A 21,670-nucleotide genomic window follows, 5' to 3' on the forward strand; every position below is an offset into this window, starting at 1 on the left:
ATTGTTCCAACTGTCAGGAAGTTTCTCCTTAGTTCCAGGTTGCTTCTCTCCTTGATTAGCTTCCATCCGTTGCTTCTTGTCCTGCCTTCAGGCACTTTGGAGAAGAGCTTGACTCCCTCTTCTTTGGGGCAACCCCTGAGATACTGGAAGACTACTATCATCCCCCCCCCCCCGGTTCTTCTCGTCATTAAACTACACATACCCAATTCCAGCAACCGTTCCTTATATGTTTTAGCCTCCAGTCCTCTAATCATCTTTGTTACTCTTCTCTGCACTCTTTCTAGAGTCTCAGCATCTTTTTGACATCGTGGTGACCAAAACTGGATGCAGCATTCCAAGTGTGGCCTTACCAAGGCCTTGTAAAGTCCTGCCTTCAGGTGCTTTGGAGAATAGCTTGACCCCCTCTTCTTTGGGGCAGCCCCTGAGATACTAGAACACTGGTATCACGTCACTTGTAGTCTCCTCTTCATTAAACTAGACAATTCCAGCAACCGTTCTTCGTATTTTATGGCCTCCACTCCCCTAACAACCCTGTAACATTTGTTGATTTAGCGTTAAGCGACAATTCACGCTGATGATGCCGAAGCGCCGTTGCATCAACAGATTTAAACCTTGTAATTAATATTCCTATCGTTCCTCCATAACGCTGGGCCGGCGAATAAGATTAAAACTACTCTCTTACAGAGCCAGGTCAGGTGACTGCTAGACCTGCGCTTCCACGGCTACCTTAATTCCCGCAAGCGGAGTGAGGAAGAAAAGAAACAAAGGCTTGGGGGTGAAGGGGGGGGTCGTCTCCTGTTTTCACCCCGGCTTGCAGGCTGATCAAATATTCATCGGAAACTCTTCTGCTCGTCTTGGGCAATTATATGCAGACTCCCACCTATGAAGATGCTCTCGTGGCAGAAGGGAGCAAATCAGAGCTTTTCAGAAAAGCTGCAGAATTTAATCTAATACAGCATCTGGTTATTATTATTTTTTTTTTCTTCTTCTTCTCTTGCCCTAATGTGATTTACTCCGCGTTGCATGAATTCATTGCTGTATCGGAACAGGGTGATCCTTCTAAGTAGCATATCTGCACACCAGGGTCCAGAGTGCGAAGAAGGAAAGGGAGAAATAGTGCCTCTGCAAGCGAGGGCCCTGCAGGCCTGCTATTCAAAGAGGTAGACTTCCCCTATGCAGAGAGGCTCCACTTCTGACACCAGGAGTGACCCTCAATTTGCCACCATTGGCTTAGCGACTGTCTGAAGTGACGCCGGCGCTCAAAAAAGTCCGCTCTTCACATTGTCAAGCAGTCCTCGTACGTACGACCCACCCATGCCCACATGAATGCAACTCGGGCAATTGGCACAACCGACTCATATTTGTGACCCGCTGTGATTTGCGAACGTCGTTTTCGCCAATTTCTGGCAGCAAAGAACGATTTCAAACTTGCAACCGCGGTGTTCCACTTAACGGGCGCGGGTCCGCCATAACGACTGCAGCGGTCCGCTTCCTGACCGTCACAGAAAGGGTTGCAAAACTGGATCTGACTCAGCTTATGACAGAAATCCCAGTCCTAGCTTTGGTCATAAGATGAAGACTGCCTCTCAAAGCTATTTTGGTCATCCAGCGGCTCAAGCTAACAGTCTACGCTTCCTTGCACGGATAAAATCCGTGTGGATAAAAATCAGATTTTAGGGCCGATCAGAAGAACAGAGAAGTCACATTCGATCAAATTGGGGAGAGAGATGCCCTGGAGAACCACAGCCAGCAGCACTGAAATAGAGGACGTACACCAACATTATTTTCCAAGGCCCCTGAAGGCAGGACAAGAAGCAACGGGTGGAAACTAATCAAGGAGAGAAGCAATCTGGAACTAAGGAGAAACTTCCTGACAGTTAGAACAATTAACCAGTGGAACAACTTGTCTCCAGAAGCGGTGAGTGCTCCAACATTGGAAGTTTTTAAGAAGAGACTGGACAGCCATTTGTCTGAAATGGTGTAGGGTTTCCTGCCTGAGCAGGAGGTTGGACTAGAAGACCTCCAAGGTCCCTTCCAACTGTTATTCTATTAAGAGGGGAGAAACCTATTCTTGTCCTGCCCTCCAAAGCACTTAAGGGCAGGACAAGAAGCAACGGGTGGAAACTAATCAAGGAGAGAAGCAATCTGGAACTAAGGAGAAACTTCCTGACAGTTAGAACAATTAACCAGTGGAACAACTTGTCTCCAGAAGTGGTGAATGCTCCAACACTGGAAGTTTTTAAGAAGAGACTGGACAGTCACTTGTCTCAAATGGTATAGGCCAGGGGTAGGCCACCTTGGCTCTTTTGTGACTGGTGGACTTCAACTCCCAGAATTCCTGAGCCAGCCTGGCTCAGCTTGGAAACCTCTCCCTTTCCCCTCAGCGTGGCTGGCTCGGGAATTCTGGGAGTTGAACTCCACGAGTCATGAAGGGGCCAAAGTTTCCCTCATGCTGGCTCAGGAATTCTGGGAGTTGAAGTCCATGAGTCATAAAAGAGCTAAGGTTACCTACCTCTGGCCTAGGCCGCTTTATGACTCAATTGACTTCAACTCCCAGAATTCCTGAGCCGGCCTGGCTCAGCTTGGAAACCTCTCCCTTTCCCCTCAGCATGGCTGGCTCAGGAATTCTGGGAGTTGAAGTCCACGAGTCACGAGGGGGCCATAGTTTCCCCATGCTGGCTCAGGAATTCTGGGAGTTGAAGTCCACGAGTCACGAGGGGGCCATAGTTCCCCCATGCTGGCTCAGGAATTCTGGGAGTTGAAGTCCACGAGTCATAAAAAAGCTAAGGTTACCTACCTCTGGCCTAGGCCGCTTTATGACTGGTGGACTTCAACTCCCAGAATTCCTGAGCCAGAATGGCTCAGCTTGGAAATCTCTCCCTTCCCCTCAGCATGGCTGGCTCAGGAATTCTGGGAGTTGAAGTCCACCAGTCCTAAAAGAGCCAAGGTGGCCTACCTCTGGTATAGGTTCTCCTCCCTGAGCAGGGGGTTGGGCTAGAAGACCTCCAAGGTCCCTTCCAGCTCTATTCTGACTTAACCCTCCTCCCTCACCAGCCTTAAACGTAATTATTCATGCTCAGATGCTGCTATTTTTAATGTCCTTATCATGGCTGAATAATAAAAGCAAGCTGGCTGACAAACGGCAGGGTCTGGGGTCTCGCTTCCAAGCCAGCCCAGGCAACCAGCCATCCCTTTAAAAACAGCCCCCTTGTGGCGGGGGGGGGGGGAGAGGAGAGGGCGCCGGCCCCTGTGATGAATGTGGGAAGGAAAGCTGACACACTGCTTTTAATAAAACATAACGAAGCATGGCATCGTAAAATATTTCCTTTAATTCAGTGGTCCCAGGAGGACCCATAATAGTAGCAGCTCCTGAACGCACTTGGCAGTTTGGCGGGGAGAGATGAAAAGGGCTGTTTGTAGTACAAGCATCCTTCATGCCCCCTGCATCTCTCTGCCAACCTCAGAAAAGAGGGTGCCCGTGGCTACCCCAAACGACTCCTGTCTGTGCACAGACTCACGCAGAGACACAACATCTTCCTAATTCTTATAGGTCAAAGAAGGAAGCACACCTTAACACCTTTGGAACAGATGACACAAGTGGTGCAAAAATAATAAAACCCAGATTGTTGGGGGCAATGTAAATATATATACATTGCTTACTGGTGTACACCGCTTAGAGAGTGCTTGCACTTAAAGTCTCATAAATAAATAAATCATCATCATCATCCTTGCTAAAGTGTACCAGCCTCCCAACATACATTCCGCTTGAGGACTAGCAGCTTGTTCTATTTTTCTCAATTAGCTAAGAAAGAACAAGATTCTCACAAGAGCAAGTATCTTCACCTTCACGTCCTGCAATGAAGCTGGGCAACACAACCCCCTGATCTGAGGAGACACCCCCCCAACTGCGCCGTTATTCTTTTTACTAGCATGTTTCCTTTCCCATGTGCAACGTTGGAGTTTAATTGCGAATACAAACTCTCTTCTGTCTGCCCAGGAGAAAACAGCAAGCAATGAATGTCCCCGTGTCTGAAATGCATCCCCATCTGCTGTGTCTCACCCAACTAGCTAAATATTACTCTTAAATATGCTTCACATTCTTAATGATTTCGGAGAGAGAAAGAGTGAGTGAGAGAGAGAGAGAGAGAGAGAGAGAAACAGAGAATGAGAACAGAAACAGAGACAGAGAGAGAAACAGAGACAGAGAGAAACAGAGAGACACACATAGAAACAGAGAGAGCAAGAGAGAAAAAGAGAGAAAGAGACAGAGAGAAAGAGAGACAGAGAAAGAAAAAGAGAGAGAGAGAAAGAGAAAGAGAGAGAGAACAGAAACAGAGACGGAGAAATAGAGAGACAAAGACAAACACACACAGAGAGAGAGAGAGAAACAGAGAGCGAGAGAGAAAAAGAGAGAAAGAGACAGACAGAGAAAGAGAGAAAGAGAGAGAGAGAGAGAGAGAGAGAGAGAGAGAAACAGAGAGTGAGAACAGAAACAGAGACGGAGAGACAAGCAGACAGAGAGACAAAGACAAACACACACACACACACACATAGAAACAGAGAGAGCGAGAGAAAAAAAGAGAGAAAGAGACAGAGAAAGAGAGAAAGAGAGAGGGAGAGACAGAGAGAGAGAGAGAGGGAGAGAGAGAGAGAAACAGAGAGTGAGAACAGAAACAGAGACGGAGAGAGAAACAGAGACAGAGAGAAACAGAGACAAAGACACACACACATAGAAACAGAGAGAGCGAGAGAAAAAAAAGAAAAAGACAGAGAGAGAGAGAGAGAGAGAGAGAGAGCGCGAGAGAGTTTGGTTATTTTTTCCTGTGATTGGAGGGGAGGGAGCAAAGGAGAGAAAAGACACAAAGTTTTTTACCTCTGCTATAAATCTGGGATCTGCCTTTCCCAGGGTACCCCCCAAGTCTTCTATTGGGGAACGAAGAGACAAAATCCCCTCCCTTTTTTCCCCCCCTTTTCTGCGAGCTGAAAAAAGCTCCTTTGGCTCCTTATGGGGAAACCAGATCCTCCATCTGGCCCAACATATTCACTTATTTATTCATTACGTCTAGGCCTCCTTTTCAGCCGAGATTCCCAGAGCAGCTTCTCTCCACTACACAGGCACACACACACACAAAGCAAAAATGCAAGAGGCATAACCAGCTTATCACCAAGTTCCCCCCCCTCAAAAAAAGCCCACAGTGCCCAAATTTACCTGCCCAGAGTTGAGGTCGAGGTTAATGTTTTATGCCACCCTCTCAATAGACGGGACTTAAAAGCTAGGTAGAAATAACCAGCAGAAATAAATATTCACGCGCACACACACACACACACACACAAAATATGTATATTTAATTCTTCCTCCACCCTCCAAAGCACAGCTTTTTCCAAACAAATGCCTTTCGGATACAGATAGTCCTTGCTCAACGACTAACTTGTTGAGTGACTATTTATTAAAGTTAAATGCCACCTGACTCAGTGTCCAAGGAGTCTTTGGGCAGCTTACAACGGCGTTAAACTCTTAATCTAAAAGCAATAAAGTTACAACGGTGATTAAAAAAAAAAAAACAGAACATTTTCAACCAGTCCTCCCATTTACGACCTCTGCGCTTCTGAGAAACAAAGGCAAGCTGGGAAGCACAGTTACAGTTTCACTCAGTGACTGATTCGCTGAACAGCCACTTTGCTAGTCCCAATTTGGTGGCTAAGCAAGGACCACCTATACATCACAGTACAGGTCTGGCCCATTTCCAAAAGGGATGCCGAGTGGAGAATAATGGGATATGTAGTCCATCCCTTTCACTCTTCAAGGCAAGGATGAGTTTATTCAAATTAGTCAGGAGGAAGACGCAACAACAACAACAACAGACAAGCACCTGCAACATAACACCCCAGACTTAACAACTGTCGATAAGAAAGACAAAAAAGTCTGGATAGTGGACGTGGCAGTGCCTGGAGACAACAGAATAGACGAGAAAGAATTGGAGAAGATAACAAAATACAAAGACCTACAAATAGAAATAGAAAGACTGTGGCAAAAGCAAGCAAGGGTAGTACCAATAGTCGTAGGCGCCTTAGGTGCAATCCCAAAACAACTGGAGCACCACTTGAACACCATCATCGGCATTGACAAAATCGCCATTAGTCAATTGCAAAAGGCGGCCTTACTGGGAACTGCTTCCATCCTGCGACGATACCTGTAATACCATCAAACATCCACATCTGCCTATCCCAGGTCCTGGGTAAGGACTCGATAGGTAGACAATCCAGTCTGAACATCTGGCTGACTGTGTGATGATACATAATAAATAAATAAATAAATAAATCCCCATCCCAAACCGGTTCGTTTTCAAACCTATTAATTACCCAACTTGGTTGATGGCTCGATCAATTAAATCTTCATTAATCCGCAGCTTAAAACAGTAAGAGGAAAGGAAAAACGCACCAAAGGACAGAGACACAGTCATGAAGACCTCAAAGGGCCCATCTACTTTGCCTGAGCTTTTTGGCCAAGGAGAAGACCTCCAGTCATTCACGCAGCAAGACCAAGAAACCACTCACATCTCACTGCTGTGTTTCCCTTCAGAGGTTACAATCACAAGTCCTGTTTGTGCAGTAGCTAAGGGGTTACTAACAACTTCCACAATACACACCCTTTTGACCTGCAAACGCCTCTCCATGTTCAGCTTCCCATCTACCTGGTATCTCCAGGGCTGAGCTGTGAAGTGTTCCTCAGGAGACCTTTTTGGTCCAGGTGATGCCACCTTGGATGGATGCCCAACAAGGTATGGGAGGGAGGTGACCCCCATCCCCAAATTGGACATGTATGGTTTGCATGCAGGCTAATGAGTTGGCTGGATCTTCTCTTCTTTGATGGAGAAGAGCTTCACTGAAACAAGTGAAGCTTTACAGAAGCATTCATTGGATATGGTACCTTCTCCCCTTCTGCTGCTGGGATCCAGGGACAGCCCCCAAAACAGCTGGCTAGGGAATTCTGGGAGTTGAAGTCCTCCACCCAACTTCAAGTTGACAAGGTTGGCCAACACTGCTCTAGAGGGCAGTCTGCTTGCTTCTTGCATTGTGAATCTCCTTTCGGAGATGTTTTCCAGCCCCAAGAATCATGCCTGACATTTTCTGCCTTCAAGGCCTTCTTAGCAAAGGAAGCAAGTTTCTAGTCCTCTGGGGATTTTGAGGCACTGCCGCAAGCTCTAAAGGTCAGTATCCTCAATGCTGTTCGCAGAACAAAAACTGCACTCTGTGACTTTTGACATCTCAATTGCACACATGGGACGTAGGAGAAGGGAATGAAACAGAGACAAGAGCTATTGAGACAGAACGGAGAAATCAAACCTCCTTATTTAGATGCATTCTACCCCGATCCTCTAAAACTGGAGGCACCCTTCCTTTTCTCTGCTGTCCGACCCACCAGGCAGGTGTGTTTCACAGCCAGCAGCCGGTAGCTGTCAAAAGCCACTCAGAAAAATCCTTTTTTTTTTCTTATCCTCTCCTTGCAGATCCTTCCAAGCCACAAGTTGCAAGAGGATCCTGTGTAGTGTCCACAATTCTTATCCTCCTAAAGCAGTGGTTCTCAGCCTTTTTAATGCCGCAACCCCCAACCGGTCGTAAGTCAAGGACTACTCAACCGGTCGTAAGTTGAGGACTACTCAACTGGTGCAGCATCGTTTGCAGAATGGGACTTTTGGCGGGCTCAGCAGGGCAAAGACAGCCTGGACAATTCCTATGGGCTTTGGAAAGCCAATAGAATGAGACTCTGTTCAAGAGAATCGATTCTATTGGCTTTCAAAAGCCAATAGAATAAAAGGGAGTAGCACAGCTAAGGAAAAGGGGGAAAAATGGTGGGCTGCATTGTTTGGCGACCCCCGTGAAATAGTCATTCGACCCCAAATGGGGTCCCGACCCACAGGTTGAGAACCACTGTCCTAAAGGATCCTGCTTGGTGATCCAGTTCCCAGGGATGAAGGAAATCAAGGGGAAGATTCCCTTGGATTCCAGACTCCCTGCCTTCAATTTATCTGTTTCTCCTTTCTGCTTTTCGCCTCCCTTTCATTAAGGCACGGGAAGAATTGCAATCGTCGGACTTCATTTATATTCCAATTCCCTCCCTCTCTCCCCCCCCCCAAATGATGCTCTTCTCCCTCTTAGGACTTTGCACAGGCTGTTGCATCCTGCCAAGGACATGCCAGTGGGGGTGGGGATTATGGAAGCTGGAGTCCAACCCACACGGGGACGTTGCAAAGAAGAGGACTAAGAGAGCACAGAAGTGGTCAATTCCCTTTGATTCCACCGTGAGGTGAAGTTTCCATTTAATCCCCTACAAATTTTGCAAGGTGATATTTTCAATCTTGTAAAGAGTCCAAAAAATAAAAAATAAAAAAAGGCCCAGATGTTGATCCAGGTTGGCAGCGAAGAAAGGCAACGGGTTCAAACCAGTTTCATTTCCTTCTCTCTGGTTTTTCTACTCCTTTGGGGTCTCCGCAGTCATTTCATGAGACACGATTGCACCTAAGCGGCCTCTCCATCCTTTTTTCTTTGCACGTAGACAAAGCTAAGCTTTCTCTTTCTTTATCTCCCTGTGTATCAGATGGACTTTTCATTCCTTTTTTTCCCCAAACACACACACACAAAAACCAGGGATGGTGTTATCTGCTGCAGTTTACCTTTCCTTCCTCACCAGCCTCCCCAAAAGCAATAGGTTGGGTTTTTTATTGGATAGCTAAAGTTGCAACATATATGGTATCCACAACATGGGTTCTGGTCACCACGATGTAGAAAAAAGGCTGAGACTCTGGAAAGAGGGCAGAGAAGAGCATCAAAGATGATTAGGGGACTGGAGGCTAAAACATACAAGGAACGGCTGCTGGAATTGGGTATGTCTAGTTTAATGAAGAGAAGGACGAGGGGGGACAGGATAGCAGTGTTCCAGTATCTCAGGGGCTGCCCCAAAGAAGAGGGAGTCAAGCTCTTCTCCAAAGCACTTGAGGGCAGGACAAGAAGCAACGGGCGGAAACTCATCAAGGAGAGAAGCAACCTGGAAGTAAGGAGAAACTTCCTGATAGTTAGAACAATTAACCAGTGGAACAACCTGCCTCCAGAAGCGGTGAATGCTCCAACACTGGAAATTTTTAAGAAGAGACTGGACAGCCATTGGTCTGAAATGGTATAGGGTTTCCTGCCTGAGCAGGGGGTTGGACTAGATGACCTCCAACTTTATTATTGTTGTTGTTGTTGTTATTATTATAGTTTATTCTTTTGGCCCGTTTTTAGGGCATCTGCTCTGGTGTAGTGATCAGGATCGGGCATCCAACCCAGAACGATCTTGATTCAAACAGGGTTTCTCAGAACGGCCTGCTTCATGCAGGTCCCAACTGTTAGAAGATCCCCTCTTTGTGTATTTATTTGAATTTGAGGTGCTTTGGGGCTGCCTCCATCAAAGAACCCGAGATGGTTTAGCGCAGTGGTTCTCAACCTGTGGGTCGGGACCCCATTTGGGGTCGAACGACCATTTCATGGGGGTCGCCAAACAACGCAGTCCGCCATTTTTTTCCCCTTTTCCTTAGCTGTGCTACTCCCTTTTATTCTATTGGCTTTTGAAAGCCAATAGAATAGACTCTCTTGAATAGAGTCTAATTCTATTGGCTTTCCAAAGCCAATAGGAATTGTCCAGGCTCTCTCTGCCCTGCTGAGCCCGCCAAAAGTCCTCTTCTGCAACGGTGCTGCACCAGTTGAGTAGTCCTCGACTTACAACCGGTTGGGGGTCACGGCATTAAAAAGGTTGAGAACCACTGGTTTAGCGGTAGATATCTTCCATGGGCAGGTAGAGACTAGATGATCACTGGGGGAGCCTACCTTCCTGAGCAGCCTTCTTTGAAACTAAGCCAGAACATTTCTCAATAAGACTTTTTTTTAAAAAAAAAATGAGGACAATGGGAAATGAGCCAGCTGTCCAGTTTCAAAATAAAGTCTCTTCTCACCTGAGCCAACCTGGAGTGTCTCATTTGGCTCACTTGCGTGATCTGGCAGAAGCTTCAGCTCATGGTTGGTTTGATTTTAAGGCTGGAAGAGGGAAGGCATGTGAACGTGGATTTAGAAGACTCGCGGGATGCAAGGATGGAAGAGGAGGTGGTGACGAGGTGTTTTGGGAAGCCAAGGAAGACGTGTCTACGGAGATTCTCAGTCATCCAGGTCACAGTTGTCCCAAAGATGCTTCTTCCTGAGGCACCATCCACCATCCCGTCAGTGTTGAAAAAGCTTCTGAGATGAGAAATGTCTTCAAAGAAAACCAAGGAAGTCCAGTTACCTCCTGAAAAAGCACCTTTGGGCCAAGAAAGAAGAAGAAACAAGGAAGGCTGGTCCATCTGCTGCTCAAGAAGGGGAGAAGATGATGGAGAAAGGAAGATGAAAGAGCCCATTTCATGCCCACTGACTAGACAATCCTTAATGGACCAAACCCTTCTGAGATCTTGTAGTGTCAAGAGATAACGCTGGCTGGAGACTTCTAAGAGTTGAATTCCACTCTTCTTCAAGTCCACTCTTCTTCAAGGTTGAAAAACATTGCTCTAGAGTGGGACTCTTCAAACTTGGCCCTTTGATGACTTGTGGGCTTCAGCATGCCTGGCTGAGGAATTCTGGGAGTTGAAGTCCACAAGTCATCAAAGGGCCAAGTTTGAAGAGCCCTGAACTAGAGACTCTGAACTCTACTTCTCCTGAGCTTTTGCTGCTGGGCAGCTGGGGCTGATGGGATTAGAGCATCTAGAGAACCACAGGTTATTGCAGGAAAGGGCCATCTAAAGACCATCCACATTTTTTCCCAAGTTTGGCCAACCAAGGAGAACTTGAACCAACTGAGCCATCAATTATGGACAACTCTCATCTCCCGCAAGGCGGATCAACCCATATTTTCCTTCCTCGCCCTTCCTTTTTCTTCTCCAAATTAGCTGCAGCATCTCCAAGGCTTTGCAGGAGCGAAGGCAAGGAGACCAAGGGGTTCTGGTGGGTCCAGAGTCACTAAAACCAGGAGAAAATAGAGAGTCCACATGAGCTTCAGACACAGCCAGCTTTTCTCTCCCATGAGATGTTCACAGATCGGCTTCCAAACATCTGAAGAAGGTGGATTTCTGGAGGCACAAAATGTCACCCCCCCCCAAGCAGATGAAACTAAAACACAAAACACCAGAAGCCCCATCAGCAAAACCACAACAAGGGTGAGGAAGTCTGGAGAAGAAGACATAGTCTAGAGGAACTTTACTTTCCAAGAGGAGAAGACGTAAACCAAGAAAAGCCAGACATGGGGCTTCTGCAATGCACAGCTCTTGTTGTGTTGATGTTCTCCAAGACCTCCAAAGGAGCTCGTAGAGTGGATGGGTGGATGGATGGAAGGAAGGAAGGAAGGAAGGAAGGAAGGAAGGAAGGAAGGAAGGAAGGAAGGAAGGAAGGAAGGAAGGAAGGAAGCTTAGCAAGACCCTGCTGGCAGCATCTCCAACCACTGCCTGGTTGACTCTCTCAAAGAGACATCTTGGGCGATTTTATGGATTTTATTTTCTCATCTGCAGCTTCAAGCTGGATCTAACCAATCTTCACATCCACTTTTCCTTCGCTTCTTCTCTACTTCACTGCAAAGTTGGTGCCATTCACTCGAACTATAATAAATAGTATCTTGATACTTTATATTAACTTGGGTACAGCTCTTGAGGGCTTCGGACACAACTTTTTCCAAACTCTGATAGAAGACATCAAGGTATGTGATTTTCGGTCAGCAAAGAAAACACCCAACCACCATTCCAAGTGACCCCCAAAAGTTTAATTTACAATTCAGAGTTTAGTACGAATCCCGAGACGGAGTTAAAGAGATGTCCTGTTTGAGGCTGTCATCCGGTCAGTCCATTGCAGAGAGTCAAAGCCCAACAAGACAAAGGTTCCGCTCTGGAGTAAGCATGCATTAGAAGCCATCCCAGAGAGGTAAATCCAACAGGAGAGAATCCAGCATTGCACAGATATTTCCAGGTAGGCAGAAAGCAAAATTTGATTCCCCGATTCTCAGCACACGCTGGGCGTCACACTCACAGGAGATTTACAGGCAGTTTTTGACCCTCTGCATATTGACACGAGACAGACCACGGCCACAGCCAGCCGAGCACGAAGGGAGGAAGATAGGCAGAGAGTTTCCAGGCCATTAAATTTTTACTACCTGCCAGCAACTTCAAAAGGAGCTCACCTTCGGTGGCGCTTCCATTATTCAAAGCTTTTTCCCCATCCTGAACACGCTTCTCTCTCTCTGGCAGGGAACAATGCAGACCCAGGGAGACGAGGAAGATGAAGGGGGAAGGCTGGCATCTGAGCAGACGGGGGCAGCTTTCCTGTCTGGACCGCATTGCTTAACCAAAGTCGGCTAATAAACCAGGATGGCCAGGGAAATGCACCCAGCTGCACCCTCTGCTGTCTGAAGGAGGAATCTCCACCGATTCAAAATAAAACAACCACCTTGATCCCTTCACATTCTGTTGAAAATCATTTTTAAATCCGGTCTTGAAACACAGGAGAGTTAACATCCCATTCGATCTGTCCTGCTGCCTTTCCCCCCGTTTCATGAGCTTTGAAAAATGTCCTTTAAACAAATGCTAAAGGAGGGCAGGAAACCAAGAGCATCTGAGCTGAAACATTGAAAAGTTGGGGGAGATAAACTAGCTGCTGATTGCCCCTCCCTGTCTAAAGAATCAGTACGGACCAGCACAGCCCCCCCAAAAGATCTTGATCTAGATCACATGTCTAGGTAACTCAAGCCAATGAGCCAAGCTGCATGCTAAAGGGATTTCTTTATGTCCCCGTCATTTTTTTTTTTTTTGCGCCTCTGTAAATAACATTAAATAAAACAACTGGGTCATCGTTTTTTTGGATCGCCAGCCATAAATAATGATCCTCTCTTGTTCTCCCCTTAAATAATCTTCCTAACCCAGGTGGGGAAAAATCTCTTCGCGCAACTCATGGCAAAGGTTTCTCAGACAAATTTCAGCCCAGCTCGACGGAGCTCGATTGAAAAAAGAAAGCCCACAACTTCGGACTTTCCATAAAAATCGCTCCCAAATTGTTGCACTGGAAACCCTGCAACAGGAACTCCCAGCACACACACACACACACACACACACACACACACACACACACACCTGAATGCAGGCAACAGCTTTGCCCCCAAGCCCTACCTGCTTCTCTTTTCCAATTTACAGCAGTAAATTTCCAAAGCCACCTTTTCTGAAAAATGACCATGTCTTTAAAAAAAAAAAAAAAGATAAGGGGAAAGAAATGTTTTGGGATAATAAGTGCTTCGGAGCCAAGAAGCCAAAATGAACAACTATAGGAAAGCAAGAATCATGGTTCGAAATGTGACTGAATCACCTTTGGGGGGGGGATGATTCTGATCTGATTTATAACTAGGTTGTATCTCACCACCTCCAAAAAAAGCACAGCGATGGGAAGACTAAACAGGCAAAAACACCCCCAAGGTATGGCTGCTTTCGCTCCCCCTGTGTTAAGGCACTCTGCACCTGCCCCAAAATGGTGGGTGGGTTCGTCAGTTTGTCAGAAATAAAACTGAAGAAACTTTCTCACATCTGCCAACCCGAGGATTAACCCTGTGACCTGGCGTAACCTCTGGATGCCAGTACAATAATAATAAAAAACAGACCGGCTGGCGTCTCTGTTCATTGGGTCTAAACTGGAAAGCCAAGCACACACCCACAGCAGGAATGGGTGGGGTGGGGAAATTAAGACATGTGAGGGAGGGAGGGAGCACCCATTAATAAGCCGTCACCCGTTCTGATGCCCTCCAGAGGGCGGGCAAAATCGATGGGGAGGACCAGGGGCATCGTTAAAGGCAGCTGAGCATGGGAAGGGTTTTGGGGGGGGGGGATTCTCCCCAAGAGATGCATCAGGGATTAGTCAATTGCGGTGAGCACACACACACCCCCACACACCGACACCGACCCACACCCGGACGCCAGCCCCCGGGGGCCATTTGCACCCCGCATTCACTCCTCCTGACCCATCACAGTTGTTTCTGCACCCCCTCGGTTGCAATTTTGGGAAGCCTCAACATCTCCAAAGCAAGCATCCTCGAGATCCTTATCCCCCAGCCCGCTCAGATCCACAATATGAGGGTTGGTTGAGAGAAGAGGGGGTGTCGGGTTCAAAGCAAGGTCTCTTTCCCCACAACTGCTGTAATTTAGGACGATCCTTCCCACCTTCGAAGAATAAAGAGGACGCTAAGGGGAGAGAGCCGATCTTGGCACAGAAGGAAGGAAGGAAGGAAGGAAGGAAGGAAGGAAGGAAGGAAGGAAGGAAGGAAGGAAGGAAGGAAGGAAGGAAGGAAGGAAGGAAGGAAGGAAGGCAGGTGAAGGATGGCGCGAACGGACAGCCCCCCAAAGCAGCCCTCTCTGGCAAACAATTGACTCCCAGAAGGGGGGGAGAGACTCAGAAAGGAAAGGAACCCCCCCCCCTCCAAAACCAGGGATCCAAAGTTGGCATGAGTTCAGGAAATTTTTCCCCGGCTCCATCCGCTGGGGAGCTCAGCCAATAATTCCCGCACCACGGAGCGGAGTATTTCGGTCGATCCCCTTCCCCTGGGGGGGTGGGAGGGATGGGGTGGGAGAAGCAGCCCCCGCTTGCTTTCTTCTTCTCCTCCTCTTTCTCCCCCCCCCCAGGCAAAGGCTCCCCACTTACCCAAGGCGGCATAGTCCAGGAGTTTGCTGAATAGAAAGCACAGAGGCAGCAGCAGGCAGATCATCGTGTTCCGCTTCCCCCTCCGAATCTAAACGCCATCTGGTTCAAAAGGACGCCAGCCTCCCATTCGGCGAGGAAGCTCCGGAGGGGAGCAGAGGCAGAGAAGGGGCACGGAAGCGTCTGGGGCGGGTGGCATCCATCGCTGGGCGCCCGGCGGAGCAGGGGGGGGGGAATGGAAGAGGACCAGACAGCAAGGAAAGACAGGCTGGAGGATGCTGCCAGCGGTACCCAGCGGACGGACGAGGCCGGCTTCGTGGTTCTCGCCCGCTCTCCCCCGAATGGAAGAGTCAGGCTGGAGTTTGGGATGCAACCTTCAACAACTCCTCCTCTTCCTCCTCCTCCTCCTCCCTCCCTCCCTCCTCGGTCGCCTGTCTCTTTATTTTATTTCCCCCCCCCTTCCTCCCTCCCTCTCTCTCTCTTCTGCTTTGGTGCTGGCGTCTGTATTATACAGACTTCTGTAATCCTTTTGAGGCTCTTCTGCTGTCGTCCTTTAAGCTGGATTTATTGCAGAGAGAGGGAGGGAGGCTGGGAGAGCGCAGTTCCTCTCTTATGCTCACACACAGACACACACACACACAGACACACAAGCAAAGAGAGAGAGAGAGAGAGAAAGCGAGGGAGGATGCTTAACCCTTATGCAGCTGACCACCTCCCCACCTTAATAAGGATCATCATCATTATTATTATAATATTATTATTATTATTATTAATCATCCTCATCATTGCTGCTGCTGCTATCCTGATTAACATCTGTTTTTACGAGAGAGAGAGAGAGAGAGAGAGAGAGAGAGAGAGAGAGAGAGAGAGAGATGAAAAGGATCAAATTTGCAGAATGCCACTTCTAACACCCTCTTGGTCCTTCCCCAGATGAAACCGGCCGGTCCAAAAACACAGCTTAAGTCTAACCACTTCACTAGACATCTTCAGCTGAGAGAAAAATCCCACCTGCCCTCAGTCTTTCCATCTGCAGAATGGGGAGAATAAAAAAAAAACACTTACAGAGAGAGGTAGCTGAGCCAAAGGTTTAGACTACAGCTCCCATCATCCCTTGCCTTGGCCGTGCTCCCCACAGGAGATAAAACAGAAGCATCAGCCTTGAGTCTGGCAGGGATAAATCTGTGCTCGGATGACGAGGGAGGGGTTTGACTGCAAAAGACCCCCCCTTGGACCTCCCCAAATACAGACCCTCAAATGACACAGCCAACAAACCCAGTTTCTATTTGTAAGCAAATTTAGTACGATTTCCACCCCCCTCCCTGCAATACCTGACTAGCTTTGAATCTGAATGGGTCTCCCCACCTCACAACCATTTTTGTCCCTTGGGATAAGAAAAAAAACAAGCAGGGAAGAACAAGTTTCTAGCCCCTAGTGTCCACCTTTAAATTGTACACGAGGAGTTGTGTGACTGTAGGTGGCTGGACGCTTGCTCCTGGGGAGGAAAGCTATGGCAAATCTAGACAGCATACTCAAAAGCAGAGACGTCACCCTGCCAACAAAAGTGCGTATAGTCCAGGCCGTGGTTTTCCCAGTTGCAATGTATGGCTGTGAAAGTTGGACCGTAAGAAAGGCCGAGCGCCAAAGAATGGAGGCCTTTGAACTCTGGTGCTGGAGAAGACTCCTGCGAGTCCCCCGGACTGCAAGGCGATCCAACCGGTCAGTCCTAGAGGAGATCAACCCTGACTGCTCTTTGGAAGGCCAGATCCTGAAGTTGAAACTCAAGTCCTTTGGCCACCTAATGAGAAGGAAGGACTCACTGGAGAAGAGCCTAATGCTGGGAAAGATGGAGGGCAAGAGAAGAAGGGGACGACAGAGAAGGAGGTGGCTGGACGGAGTCACTGAAGCAACAGGCGTGAGCTTCAATGGACTCCAGAAGATGGTGGAGGACAGGAAGGCCTGGAGGAACATTGTCCATGGGGTCGCGATGGGTCGGACACGAGTTCGGAACTAATAACAACAAGGTGGCTAGACTCTTTAGTAGTTGTGTAGGGATATGCCAAGAATAAATGAAGAATTGGGGTCAGTTTTGATTTAAGGGTACACTGATGTCCTATTTCCGCAACAGCCATCGCGGGGTGTTTCCTTTTCAGCCCCCTCTTGGGGCGACAGGTCTTGATCTTTCTAGCTTTTTCTTCTCCTGCGTGGAAACCTGGTGTGATGACTCCGTGGTGTACCATCTTCCTGGCACTGGAGACCAATTCCCACTTAGTCCTCTGAAGATAAAATTCCAGCACACAGACTTCAACATAAGGTTGTAGAACATGAGGGATCGGAGGACACCTTGGAGATTATCCGGAACGTCATGTGGTAGCGTGTTCCTCTGTCTGATGGCCGACCCAGTCACAAATTTCCTCCTGATAGCTAAGCTGAAGTTTGCACTCAACTGGTTCTGTTCTCTGGAGCCAAAGAGAATCAGAATACAGCTGGAAGGGACCTCGGAGGTCATCTAGTCCAGCCCCCTGCTCAAGCAGAAGACCCTGTACCACTTCAGACAGGTGGCTGTCCAGTCTCTTCTTAAACGCCTCCAGTGATGGAGCGCCCATAATTCTGAAGGCAAGCCGATCGATTAATTGTCCTCACTGTTAAGAAGTTTCTTCTTGCTTAAAGGAGCAATCGCAAGAGAAATTCTTTGCGGTATGGGAAAAATGGATAAATTTTATACAATATAAATTGGATATAAAAAAATATCATTTAGCTTTTTAATAACTTGTATGTAAACTTCAATATTTTATAGATTGTACTTTTTTTATATCTCTTTTCTTCTTTCTTTTTTCTTTTTTTTATCATCTTTTTTTCTTTTAAGTACTTTTTTTAAATACTTATGCTTTTTTTACATATATCTTATTGTTAATTACTTTATAAGTTGTTTATGTAAGGTATTTAGATATATTTATGATTTATACTTTTTTAGTTTTTTAAAGATTCTTAAAAATTTTAATTAAGCCTATATTCAGCTCTGGGAAGGTCGGGGGGGGATGGAGAGGGAGGGTTAGGGTGGGTGGGTTAGGGTCGTTTTTTTGTTTTTTGTAAAAATATTTAAAAGTTTTCAATAAAAAAAAAGAAGTTTCTTCTTGCTTCTCTCCTTGATTAGTTTCCATCCATTCTTTCTTGTCTCCTGGTGCTTTGGAAAATAAGTTGACTCTTTCCTCTTTGTGGCAACCTCTCAAATTCTAGAATACTGCTATCATATCCCTCTTCCCTAGTCCTTCTCTCTAGACTGGCCAGACCCAATTCTTTCCAACCGTTCTTCTTATGTTTTAGTCTCCTGGCCCTTAATCATCTTAATTGCTCTTCTTTGCAGTTTTTTTTCCCAAAGTCTTGACATCTTTTTGTAATGTGGTGACCGAACTAGATACAGAATTCCAGGTGTGGCATTATTAAGGATTTATAAAGCGGTACTAACACTTCACGTGATTCGGATTCTATACCTCTGTTTGTACCACCGAGGATTGTGTAAACAGACTATTTGAAGAGTATTGTTCTACCTCCCTTTAGGGCAGGGCTCTTCAAACTTGGCCCTTGGATGACTGGTGGACTTCCAACTCCCAGAATTCCTCAGCCAGGCACGCTGGCTGAGGAATTCCGGGAGTTGGAAGTCCACAAGTCATCCAAGGGCCAAGTTTGAAGAGCCCTGCTTTAAGTCATCTCTTGTGAAGGCTAAACATGCCCAGAACCTTTAACGTTTCCTCCTAGCAACAGAAGACCATATCTGTAACTCAAGGTTGAGCTGTGAGGTCTTTGGTCTTCTCTGAACTTGGCTTTCTTACAGATGTTTCATGACCCAACTAGGTAACATCATCAGCGCTAGAAGGGATGCTCTCCATTTATATACAAGTGGGTTGCCCTGTTAGTGAAGGTGAGGGTGTTCTTGGTAGTTGATGGTGTTCCTTATAGAAGTTGACCTCAAGACCATCACGATTTTGTTAATCCTCCTCTGAAACCGCATCTTTGTTGAACTGTGGTGCCCAGAACTGGACAGAGTTCCCATCTCCAGGCTGACCATACCCTACAACTCGAACTGGTCCTTGATTTTTTTTAAAACTTTTTAAAACTTATCTCAAATGTTCTCCTAGGACAGTGGTTCTCAACCTGTGGGTCGGGACCCCATTTGGGGTCGAATGACCATTTCATGGGGGTCGCCAAACCACGCTGTCCGCCATTTTTTTCCCTTTTCCCTAGCTGTCCTACTCCCTCTTATTGGTGACCACACCCACTTGGGGGTCACCACAACATGGGGAACTGTATTATGGGGTCACGTCATTAGAAAGGTTGAGAACCACTGTCCTAGGAGCATTCTCCAAATATGTTAACGTCCTTCCTATCAGGCAGTGCCCAGAACAGGATGCATATTCTAGACGTGATGAGATCAACGACAAAGAGAGAAAAGCCATTCTGACACCTGACATTCTGTCGAGGGATTGAATTGGCTTTGTCTGCTGCTGCACCACACTGCTGGCTTTCCTTCGGCCTTTGATCTACCAAGACAGCCCAATCTCTTTCATGTGATGGCCTGCCCAACATGCTCCCTTTCATCCTACACTCATATAAACTTGGCATCGGTCTCCATTTGAAATTGATTTTAATGATCACTGCACATTCTTTCCAGCTTGCCCAGATCCTCCTGGTGCTATCCTCTGAAGTGTTGGCTATCTCCCCAGCAATTGTGCAATTTGCATATCCAATTTTTTGCATATTTTCTGAACACTCATCCGAGTCATTAATAAACAACTGGAACGGGCTTTTGGTCCTTTAATTGTAGACTGAGCTTTACTGATCTAGTTTTGATTAATCTCTCTGGAAAGTGCCATATAAATACAATTATATAGATATAGATATAGATAGATATATATAAATGTGCCAAGAGAGATTTGCACAGGTCTTTTAGCACCAAATTGTACACTATGGAAATGAGGGATAATAATTAGCAACAGGGAGAAGGAGGAGGAGGAAGAGAAGGAGAGGAAGAAGAGGAGGAAGAGGAAGAGGAAGAAGGAGAGGGAGAAAGAGAAGGAGGAGGAGAGGAAGAGGAAGAAGGAGGAGGAGGTGGTTAGGATTTGAATTGTTATATTTTACCAGTCCTAGACTGTGAATCAAATTGAAGATTAAGCAATAAGTTAATATTATAAACTTTATTTAAGCCTCTTTTTAGCCTATACGCAGTTTAGTCTCTTCAAATTACCTGCCCTTCCTGAAACAAGAGACTTTTTCAGGGAAAAAAAACTAATCCAGTTTGAAAATCAAATTCCTTTCCGTCTCTCTCTTTTTGTTAAAAAAAAAAAAATGCTTTTCAACGGCACTAATCTACAACGTTCAACAAAATTCCCCACAAACTATTTCAGAGTTCTGAAGAGAAAGAAAAGAAGGAAGGCAAATAAAACCAATTAGTGTTCAGTCATTGTTTTGCACGAGATAAATTTATCTAATATTTTTTTTCCCTCTTAAATCTCCACCAACAGCACTTGCCTCGATTCTGGATGAAGCCATCAAAAGGCATATGCAATAATGACATTCTTGTTTATTTGGTTGCAGATATGCTAATTTTCCAACGAATTCCTTTTGTTCTTCGTGGTTTGGTTCCAAGCGCACCAAAGTCTGTAGGATGCAAGAGTCTTTGGGAATAAACCAATTAATTCAAGATTTATTGTGGGGGGAGATGATTGCGTTTCGTTGGGAGTGGAGAGCAGGAAGTCCTCAACTAAAAAACAATGGAAAATTATGGGGGAATAATCTTTCTGAAACATTGGCTGATATATTGGATGGAATCTGCTCATCAACCTGACCATGAAGGAGCCCTATGAGGTCAACCAGAAGATTCTTCACCAGTCCACTAGAAGATCTTGAGAACTTAGCTGGAGGGACTTGCTTGTGAACCTGGATCTTCTGCGCCAGCTTTCTCCAACTGATAGCCCACACCGTTGTGTGGAAGTTGTCACTGAATCTGCAAATCCTTTTGTCCAAAGGATAGGGAGATATCCCAACACACTTGAGGAACATTGGCCTAGTCCAGGGGTAGGCAACCCAAAACACTCAAAGAGCCACTTGAACCCGTTTCCCACCAAAAACAAAACACCGGGAGCCGCAAAACCCTTTTGATATCTAAAATGAAGATAACACTGCATATATGCTTTTTTACCTTTATTATAGGGGTGTGTGCGTTTGTGTGTGTGTATGTATACACACACACACATATTAAAAATAAAAGTAAAAATATGACTCTTGGGAATATCCATACTATTAAAACAATGATCACCAACAGAATGCTTTAATGCTTTAAGAGAATAAAATTACATACACACACAGGTAAAAAAAGGATATATGCAGTGTTATCTTCATTTTAGATGTCAAAAGGGTCTCTCTCTCTCTCTCTGTCTCTCTCTCTCCCTCCCTCTCTATCTGCCCTTGGTCTGCCAGTCCTCTTCCCCCACTCTCTCTCTCTCCCTCTCTCTCCCCCCCCCCATCTGCTGCTCACCTGGCAAGCTTCAAGCTGTTGTCCAACAAGCTCAGGGATAGAAAACCTCGTCTCTTTTATGACTCATGGACTTCAACTCCCAGAATTCCTGAGCCAGCCTAGCTGGGCTAGCTAGCTCTCTCCTGCCCTTCCTGCTTCCTGCTTCCTGCAGAGACACAGCAAAGGGAGAAGCTCCGCCCAGTAAGCTTTACTCTCTTTTACACATACACACACACACACACACACACACACACACACAAAACACACACACACAAAACACACAGAGAGAGAGAGAGAGAGAGAAGCAGGGAAGCGCAATTGCCTCTCTCTGTCTCTGTCTCTCTCTGCAAAGGCAGAGGAGGCTGGGAGCCACAGGGGAAGGCTCAAAGAGCCGCATGCGGCTCCGGAGCCGCAGGTTGCCGACCTGTGGCCTAGTCAATG

The 21,670-nt window shown here is 46.5% G+C and overlaps 1 protein-coding gene across 4 annotated transcripts in view; it reads right to left on the reverse strand.

Moving 5' to 3' along the window:
- The window catches only part of IGSF21 (immunoglobin superfamily member 21), a 252,342-nt gene that overhangs the window by 124,189 nt on the left and 106,483 nt on the right, over positions 1 to 21,670 (reverse strand). For 2 of the 4 annotated variants that reach the window (XM_039355071.1, XM_039355068.1), the window contains exon 1: positions 14,725 to 15,137. The exons of the other annotated variants lie outside the window; for them this stretch is intronic. In XM_039355071.1, coding sequence (XP_039211005.1) covers positions 14,725 to 14,788 — 64 coding nt within the window. In that variant the 5' untranslated portion in view covers positions 14,789 to 15,137. Of the gene's footprint in view, positions 1 to 14,724; positions 15,138 to 21,670 lie in introns of those variants that run through there. 4 annotated transcript variants of the gene reach the window in all.

This window comes from Crotalus tigris, unplaced genomic scaffold (assembly GCF_016545835.1).
Source record: "Crotalus tigris isolate CLP2741 ecotype Arizona unplaced genomic scaffold, ASM1654583v1 scf7180000018590.67127310178:1205815, whole genome shotgun sequence".
NCBI classification, from domain to species: domain Eukaryota; kingdom Metazoa; phylum Chordata; class Lepidosauria; order Squamata; family Viperidae; genus Crotalus; species Crotalus tigris.